The following is a 10,083-nucleotide window of genomic DNA, read 5'->3' as shown; positions in this document are numbered from 1 at the left end:
GCGGTCTTTCTCCCCCCCCCCCCCCCCCCCCCCCCTCCATCCCCCACATCTCTCTCCCTGGTCCAGCTGCACTCAGATGTGTCTGCCTCCCCCCCCTCCGCCCCCCAAATCCCCCACCTCTGCGCTCCCAAGCTCAATGCCACTGCCAAGGAGGGAGAGAAAGAGGGAGAGTGTCGCAGCTGGTAATACTTAGTGGCCATTTTACCGCGGTAAAGGCATGAGATTCATTAGGCCAGGGCCCGCGTGTTTTGTGCTGAGTACCGGCCGTGTTATTGTTAGGATGTGGTAAAATTATAAATATGGAGGGGGTGAGTGGGGGGGATTTGGGGGGGGGTGCAGGAATCCAAGTGGAAGGAGGTAGGAGAGGAGCGAGAGAGCGAGGTGGTGGGTGTTGGGGGGGGGAGGGGGGGGAGAGGAGAAACATGCCGCTCATTAAATCCTCTGCCACAGCCTTGTTTCTGGTGATTGGGTGGCAATAAAAAAGTCTGTCACAATTTGTCAAAGTTAATGACTCAATGGCACACCAACACTCACGCGCTGGAAGACACGCGAACATATGTCGAATTAGTCGATAGCTTTGTAATTGAAGGAGTAAGGATTCCGGCTTTAGTCAAATGAAGGGGACTTATGGGGTCTTCGGAGGGGAATTTGCAATTTGGTGGGGTCGATCGCAGAATGGCGATCTCCAATCTCTTTGCTTTCTTTCTGTCTTCCCCCCCCTCCCACCTGTTTGAGTTGCTCCGTGTCGTCTCGGTGACCTGTGACTCTGGATCAGCGTCTAGCCTCCATTTCAACCCCTCTATCTGTGAACTTTGTAAGACTGATAAAGACTAAGACACCGGGATGGACTTTCCTTTGGTCTGCCGTCTCCCTCCCTCTCTCACTGTCCCACACACACACACACACACACACACACACACACACACACACACACACACACACACACACACACACACACACACACCTCACTTCTCTCTCATTGTGTGGCTTTGGGAGTGACACGCTTGTCACAGCAGTAATGTAGCCATTGGTTCAACACTTTCTCCTCTTCCCCCTCCCCTCTCCGCCTCTATCTCTCGTCTTGTGTCCTATTTTTTTCTGTCATTTTGCCGGCTGAGACTGTAAATACTAATAAAAAGTAGCCGTTTTTTCTCGGGAGCGTTGCATCCGAAAGCAGGAACTACGACAAAAGCGAACCCGGAGCGGTCGTCTCACTATGCTGGCTGAGGTAAACTATTGCTCTGTAAATGACAACAACGCGGGCATTATTGCTTTTCTTTCTTCTTGTTGCTCTGACACTTTTGGTGAGACTTTATAATGTCGGGGGGGGGGGATGTAGCACTCGCTTGCAAATAATCTGAATAGCGCAATTATCCCCGGTTCTGCATAGCTTCTACATAGTTGTGTATTTCCACAGCTGTTGGGTGTGCAAGGCCCAGGTGTTTACAAGTAAACCACCGTGCTGACAAACTGTTTGAACAAAACTCTGAGGAAAGAAACAAATATTATTGCCCAGTCGTGTGTCTTGAAAACCAGCCAGTCCGTCTACGGTAGTCCTTTTTTTTGATTGAGCTGAAAAAAAAAACACATACACATAATTTGGAGATTGCTTACACACAATTAGTGCAGCCGTTTTTACATTAAAAAATGGTCAAAGAAAATAAAAGAGCCATTGGCGAGATTGCATCTAGGAACTTTTCCAAGATTTCTCTGGCTTGCGGGCCCGTTTGAGTAGGGGAATTCACTGATTGTGTGTGCGCGCACATTTGCATGAGAGGGAATGTGGGAGAGTGTGTGGGCGTTCGTGTGTGTGTGTGTAGTTCAGGAGGTAAGAGTCCCACCCTGCAGACCAGCGCGATGACTAAATGTCAATTTGGAGGAGTCTCAGCAGTGCTGGCCTCCTGTCGTCACGCTGCTGTCAAGCCTGCGCTATTTGTGTGTGTGTGTGTGTGTGTGTGTGTGTGTGTGTGTGTGTGTACCGTCGCCCACGCCAACCAATGATCGCCATGGAGATGTCCCCTCACAGAGAGGGGTCGGCAATTTGTCTGGGCTCTGACTAATACTTTCTGTTTGTGTTGGGGTGTAGCAGGGAAGCAACGAGCTGACGATGTCGGTCATCTTCTCTCCCCTCTCTCTCTATTTCCACCGACCTCGACCCCCGACCCCCCCTCCTCCTCTGCCGCTCCTCCTGTTTCTTTTTCCTGTCCCCTTCCCTTTTTTACTCCTGCTCTCATTCCTCGCGTCTGGTCGCACTGTGTGGTCGTGTCACTCCCTCGAGTTTCAGGAAAAGCTGGTCCTGACTGATATTTGCATTCGGTGGGGCCGATCAGCAACGCGAGCAGGTGTCGAGTCTTCATCCGTATCAGGCTTAGGTCACTCCCTCGGACGGGCTGAAAGTCAGAGCAGATCTTAGAACAGCCTCTTTTTATTCTCCTTCCTTTCCTGTCCACACAGTGGCCAGTTATCAGTAAGCAGCCTTAAAGAACGCAGAGCCTCAAAACTCGCAGGATGATTTCTGCCTTTTTATTTCACTTCGTTGCCAGAGCAATTGTGTCCACAAGTGACAATTCAGATAATCAATAAACTCATTTTTGAAGCAAAAATAACATAATTGCTTTAGACTTTTGAAAAAAAACAAACCAAAGACTTCTGATGTATGAAGCTCAATCATATTTTGGGAAGATCTGTGCTGAAGTCGGTTATTTACTGATGGACGTACACGGACACTAATATAATCTAAACCTGGTCAATGATATCGATCACGGCGGGATTATTTATTTAGCCATTTAGTTGAACCGTCACTCCAACACAGTGTTTCACTTTATCCTACAAACTCGTAGCAAAAGTTGGATCTTTTGCACGCCGTTTCCCCAACCTTCCCTCATCAGCTTTCCTCCACCTCCACACCTCTTCCCCACCTTTTTCACGATACACCAGCTTGCCTGACTCCCCCTCCCCCCACCCTCAAACCCACCCCCGCTGCTCCCTTTGCTATCTCACTGCGCTTCCTTTTTCGCCGACCTTCCCCTCTTTCTCTCTCTTTCTCTCCCTCCATCGGCCTCCCTGGCTCCCCTCGCACCATTCTTTGAACCTGGCCTTGTGTCTGCGGACCCAGAGGTCTGTCACTGGGCAGATGGTTTGATCTCTGGCTGGGGAAATGCTTTGAGGAGAGCTGAGAGGGGCCAGGGGCCTGGACTGGGGGCCTCTGCCTGGACCTCCTGTCTACACAAAAAGATGGGAGAAACCACTGCTCCCTTGATGCTCGGGGTATTTGAACTGACAGTGAAGTCCGGTGTTAACAGCGGTGGTACAGCTCTCAGTCTATACAGGCTGCTCTGACTGAGAGCATGGTATATGATAGCGGGATCACAGGGCTGGGAGTTTTCGGGGTCCAGCATTGTGATATTATTCCTCTCCTTTCCCGGGTTTCACAATATCGAAGCCAGCTGGGTCCTTTTTCCCGTCCACTTCATAAACAAGCATGACTGTCCTGAAGCACACGCACGGCTATTTATCACGCGAGTGACTCAGGCGGAGGGTTTCGTCATTGATCCGATGTGAAATGTTTAGGGGTGGTGGCCGTGATGGGTGATTTACTTTCTGTGACTGTGTCAAACCACACAGAAGAAGGCAAGTCATGTTTGGATGCAGACACGTTGCACGTTTTGGATTGTGGAGTAATAACGTGTGTGTGTGTGTGTGTGCGTGAAGGCATGCAGAGTGTGAGTCACATCTGACAGCTGGCAAGCATAAAAAGACGGGACGGGACCTTTTGGTCGGAGTTGAAACTGGACGTCATCTGGAATGACAGCAGATGACAGATATCATCACTCACAATTCAGTTGTTTAGATTGTCCAGTTATGAGCTTGGGGTTCATGTTCTTGATTAGTCGATCCTTATCAATGCCGGCTGGATTGCTTTTTCATTACTGGCCCCGGCAACAATCCCACATGTTGCATGTGTTCACCAAAAAAAAAAAAGGTAGAAGAAAAAGGGGTTTGATGTGCTCGATGGCATCACAGAGGGATGAAAAACGGGCCATGCCAAACTGTGACTTTATCTCTCAACAGTAATCTATTACATAATAGTAATAGATTATGTCCCGTTGAGGCTTGCAGGATTGACGTTATGAAGCCTTCATTCTTTGGGTCAGCAGGACCAAACATGGCCACATCAGGAGAAAACGTTGCTGCGGTAACAGCAGGTGAAGTGCAACAAGACCGAGAGGCCCAGCCAAACATCTGAAACTTATGTTTCACACAATATCTTCACAGATTTATTTTATTTCCCCCAGTCTTTGTTCAATGTTTATTTATCTTCCTCACTTCATTCCCAAATCAGGCCTTTTTTATTTTATTTTCTTCAATTAAGCTAAATCTAAAGACTTAAATAAAGAAAGATTGTTTTCCAATACATCAGATTTGAGACCCATTCACTGACTGACAGTGGATCTGAAAATCTGTCAAGTCACAAAGAGCATTAATTAAGGGTGCGTGCAAACAACAGGCGCGGCTGCTTCCATTTGTTTTGGCTTAAAGACGGGAGAAGAAAGAAAAGGAAGGGAAAAAAAAAAGAGCGGGGGTCCCAGGTCTCCCCATGAATACATGAAAACACATGCTTCTCTTCTCCTTCTGTAATCCACCAGGGACTCACGCCCCATTTGGTTCCCATTAGCATAGCTCTGGTCGCTCTGCCCCGTGTCAAAGCCCAGACGCACAGCTGCACAAAGGACAGGGACCTCTGGCTCCGCGACTGCCAGCCGCTGGGCTCCAAACCAGAACTGACATGGAAGACGGGGCCCTACGCTGTGGGGAATATCAGAGGGAAGACGCTCGTCTTCCCCCCCCCCCCCCCCCTCCCCCCCCCCGCCCGCCCCCGCGCAGTGTAAAAGCCAGACGCCGAAGACAGAGCGCACGTGATTAATCGTTGTTTGTTCTCCAGCACTTTGTAAAACGAGCAAAGGCTCCGTTTCAAGTCAAATGTATGAAATCAAACAAGCAAAAATTAGCCTTGGCATGAGGTATTCGCTCCCCTGTATGTTGTGGCGTGCTGTGTCGGGGACTACAAAGACTTCCTTTTATTCGCCGTGTTTTATTTGTCACCTGTTTCCAATATGGACATTGTGAAGTCCTGATCTATCCCGACGGAGCCGGGGCCTTGTTTTTATGACACGCAAAGCTGCTGTGCCTCTTTCCCCCTTGCACACGTTGGACGCACATTTCTGGCAGGAAATTGACGGCATTTCAGCAGCTAACTCATGGATGAGATAATATCTTGTGGGTGGAAGAGAGGACAAGATGCTCCCAGTGTTTTACAGTGACCCTAAGCAGAAACAAATTTAAATCCGAAGCTGCTGCTGCAAAAGGGACGAGCTCACACACACACACACACACACACGTGTGCACTTACACACAGGGTTTTCATTTAAATCTCAGCTTTGCTTAACTCACCAAACAAGAAATGTGGTCTGTGGCTGTGTGTTGAACATGGTAAAGGTTTAATACCCCGACCAGTATCTAGCAGCTGCCTGGGTTTCCACTCTACACTGTCAAGGAAGGATGTGGAGAAGCTGCTTTTCGGTGGCAGATTGTTACAACACCAACACTGAAATATGACAAGGTCGTTACTACAGGACACATATTAGACATATTAGATGAGGATGACAAGGCTTGCTCTTCGTCGACCTCTACATACGGACTCGTTTGCATGGAATCGGCATTGATCCCGGGCAACGTTGCCGCTCTTCTGCAGGCTGTTTACAATCCCCTCGACCCGACTACGGGAGTCCAGGCTGCAGCCATCTTGTTCCGCTGCTCCTCTTTTTTTTCCTGCAGTTCTTCAGTCCATCTGTCCCACTAACAGTTTTATAATTGAGAGTCCTCCCCAGTCTGATGCTGGCCATTGCCGACTGTCAGTGTTTATACAATTGGGCTGGGACAGGGACGGCGAGCCAAGCAAAACATCCACGAAACATCAAGCCTCCAGCTAAACAAAACGCAGCAGTGACACACACACACACACACACACACACACACACACCTGAGCCAGATAAGGGCTGAAAATGATGCTTTCGGAGTGCAGCTAGGTGAAGTTGTTGACCATAGCGGTTTACAACGGCAGCTGTGTGAGAGTGTTGAATGTTGTTTGGGTCTAATTGTTACAGCGTTGTGGGATTTTCTTCACTCGCTAACAGCTTTCACTTTTCTAGTTGCTCATTTTTCGTAGTGATTTACGGACACACACTCGTTCACACACACACACACACACACACACACACACACCCTCTGTCCTTTTCCTCTCCGTCGTCCTCTTTAGTTGCGAGCCAAAGAGGAAACCCTGGCGAGACGCTAGCACAGTGACTAATGCTGTGTATCTGGCCAGGCCTCAGATAACACAGCCACCTCCCCCGCCTGCTGTGACAAATATGTGCGACTGAGCGGTGGGATCCGGGCCCGTGCTTGTCCCCGACCCAGCCCAGGCCAGACGCAGGTTAAACCCCGGCCAAGTGCAAAGACCCTGATCCGCATCAGGCCACCGAAGCAGTCTGGGAGTATGTGAAAATCATGCGGAGACGTATTTAGGATTTCTTTTTTTTTTTGTCTTTCTTGTTGCATCTGACGAGCCACACACTCAGACGAACTCTGATGTTGTTGCTTTTGATGGCCATCTCTGACACATCCGTCTCTCTGAAAAAAAACAGCTGTAATCAGCCTGTAATCTTTCATCTTATTGCGTGTCTAACATCTTACTCTCTCTTACGCGTTCCTGAACGTGGAACAATGCACAAACGAAGCCGAGAAATAACAGCACATCCTCTCTCTCTCTCCCTTCCCTTTTCCCGTCAGCGCCTCCTCAGTCGAAGGGGGCTCGCTGCTTTAATGCTTCTTAATGCTGCTGTCTGCTTAATGGGCCAGATATGAGAGGTGCTGCTAGCCGGCGTAATAAGTCAGTGATGAGAGGGCGCCTTGTCACAGCAGCAGCCCCGCAGACAGTGGCACGCTCTAATTGCCGTATTAGACGCCCCTTAACTATCTTGTCAGCTGTCAGACCCCGGCTCGTAAACAGCAGAGGTGCATTTGATATTTCCAATTGTGTATTTCCCGTCCGCCGCCGGAAGCGCTGCCGCACGGAGGGTAATTAACGGAAAGGGTTGTGTTGTGTGACATCACCGTGCTAAATTTGGACACTCAATTAGAGTTTTCTTCCCCCGAATCATTTCCACAAGGAGGGTTTTATAAAAAGGGGGAAATCTTCTGTGGCAAACACCTGACTGGTGATTTCATTAAACAATTCACCTGCTAATTATCGGCAATTAATAGAACTGTTATTATTAATTAACTGAACTGTGAATACGTTCCCAGAGCTGAAAATGATGTCTTCATATTCCAAAATCTTGCGCAACGACCTTATAGTAACATTTCAAAAGCTGGAACTTTTTTTTGGCATTTCTCTTAGAAAATGTTACATTATTAAAATCGTTGGTGGTTACGTTTCCAGCCATTTCTAAACTTTATTGAAGGTTTTTAGAAAGCAGCGCAACAGCAATTTTCTGACTATGATAAGACAAGTTACAAAGATAAAGTGGGAAACTGCATGCGAGCGTTATGAAACAGCTTTCTGAGTCAACCCTGTATCTGAAAGGTCCACGTTTGACCCCATCCACGGTCAATGAGTGTTCACGGACAGCCGCGTCTGCCACATAAGTGAGGGGGGGGAACATTGAGCTCACGTATTGCATGTGGCTCGGGATAAGGAAGTCAGCTCGGTACATTACGTATCCGCCTGACACACGGCGTCTAATCCTCACACACGGCGAGGATTGCCGCGCCTGCACCTGGAGAGCTTAAAACACGCCTCCGAGTCAAATAATCTCTGTCTCCTGTCTTGTTCGGTGTCAAACTGCGAGGTGACATGGTTAGAAGTGGTGTAATTTTGTGTTTAATCTCAGATTAGCCCATGTTCACTTTGACACCTCCGGTTACTAATCTGGTTTTCGAAACAGGGGGGGTTCTGTTCGACTTTGTGGTCCCTATAGGAGATTATGAGTTTTATATCCTGAATTACAGGATATTGGTCTAATCCACGGACTATAATGCTATTTCCTGCTGTTTAAACACCAGAATGTGCACTTGGGTCAATACTGTTGCACCTAAATATCCCGTCACCACTATCGGTGTATTGACCCGGGCTGTGTGACGTAAATCAGACCTCTTCTATCTGCCGAGTGCTGATTCTGTTGTTGTGAAACGGAGGTTGTTGCCGCAGACATGGACTCCAACCTACGACCCTTTGTGTGCACGTCTTTGTCACACAGGTGTCACAGCATGACCACACACAAAAAAGACAATATGAGATAGCATATGGAGAGTATTGTAAATTCATAAAGTGTCCTGCTCTGATAAGAACGGGGCTCTGGCACGAGGACAAGCAGTCTCTTTGTCATCGTCGGACACGGATCACATGGATCTCAACCTTCACATTTTGATCTCATAAGGTTTTTCTCTGCTGGATTATTATGGATTGTCCTGTCAAAATAAATAAGCAGTCACTTTGTACTCTTCACCCAATTTCCTGCCTCAAGCATTCCTGAAATCTTTGCTCTGTAATTTTTTACAGCCTAAATAATTACCCTCAGTGGTTTATCAGTGAACCAACGGCGTATATGCCAAATGTAAAATGCATTATCCTTATCGTGTGGAATTGATGTTAATTATGTCAAGAAATTAACGTATTTTATTCTAACATCAGCAGCCAGCATTCTTAAGCTCCACGGCGATGTTAAAGACGTATAATTGATTTAAACAAAAAGATAAATGTGTTTTTAGAGTGAACGGGTAACACCATTTTTTTCTTCATAAGAAAGGTTTGATAAATTGTTAAATAAATGCACTGCTGCATATTCCCTTTGAAGCAGTTGCAGAAGTGTTACTATCTTTATCCATCAATTCATCTTGATAATGTAAAAAAAAAAGGTCTGATAAACAAAAGGCTGCCAGTGGTTATTAAGATTCATCTTTCTAATTCCTTTTTTCTCTGTTGACTCCTTTTATTCCGTCGTCTTGTTTCTCCATGTCAGTGAGAAATTTACTGCTTGCAGCTGCTGCACTCATTTGGATGAATGAGCAGCATTCATTTGTGCTGGATTTCTGTGTTTATCGTACATTTACTCCCCGCTGCACAATCTCTCTACTGTTTGAAGAATGTAAAATATCATACCGGATCAAAATTACCTCCTCCCCGTGCAAAACAACGTACCTGGACTTTTGTTGGGAGTCTTTTTAACAGTCCTCCATGAAGGCACATAGGCGGGTGACGCGTTGTGCTGTACCGAGTTGCCCTCGTCAAGTCTGCACACTTAACCTCCCACTACTAAAAGCTTCCCGGGGTCAGACTGAGTGCAGCTCCAGTGTTGAGTAACGGAGCCGCCACCGAAACAAGTTGCATTTCTGTGTTTTCTGGAAGGGAAGTCCTTTGTCGGTTCTCGTGAACTCTGGGAAACTGACAGTACGTCGAGGCACATTCCCACACTGGAATGGAACGGTTCATTCGGAGGCTGTGAGTTATTGTTTGTGGTACGCTCAGGATCACAATTGTCATATTTTGAAGTCACCTGATCTCATTTGTATTTATGAGTGTCCCTCGATAACCGCTCTATCTCTGTCCCTGCTTTGCGATCGCTCTATGTACACGAGCTGTGACTGACGTGGGTTCGTCTCTGTTTCTGTCTTCGCAGGCCATTCGCTGCACACTGGTGAACTGCACATGTGAGTGTTTCCAGCCGGGGAAGATCCACCTACGGACATGTGACCAGTGCAAACACGGCTGGGTGGCTCACGGTGAGTACATCCAGTGTTAGGGTGATGGCTGGTAAAAATAAACCTACTAAATACTATTTCTGTATACTAACATGTGTGGATAGTACATAGAGAGACACGGTCTGTGGTTGCTAATGTACTAAAATCCACTACTACATATTTCACTGATTTGCTTTCATGTTTTTGCACCTTTTGCAAAAACAGAGAGAAAAAGAGAGAAAAGAACTCAACCACAAGACGGATTGAGAAAGACGAGGCCACACCTCA

The 10,083-nt window shown here is 47.3% G+C and overlaps 1 protein-coding gene across 5 annotated transcripts in view; it reads left to right on the top strand.

The window, feature by feature from the left end:
* The window catches only part of bnc2 (basonuclin zinc finger protein 2), a 149,677-nt gene that overhangs the window by 95,915 nt on the left and 43,679 nt on the right, over positions 1-10,083 (top strand). For all 5 annotated transcript variants that reach the window (XM_084006676.1, XM_084006678.1, XM_084006675.1 and 2 more), the window contains one exon: positions 9,735-9,837. In XM_084006676.1, the coding sequence (XP_083862802.1) occupies positions 9,735-9,837 (103 nt within the window). The remainder of the gene's footprint in view (positions 1-9,734; positions 9,838-10,083) is intronic.

This window comes from Eutrigla gurnardus (assembly GCF_963514095.1).
Source record: "Eutrigla gurnardus genome assembly, chromosome: 3".
Lineage (NCBI taxonomy): Eukaryota > Metazoa > Chordata > Actinopteri > Perciformes > Triglidae > Eutrigla > Eutrigla gurnardus.
Note: the sequence above shows the minus strand (reverse complement) of the source record. Positions and strands in the feature narration are given on the sequence as shown.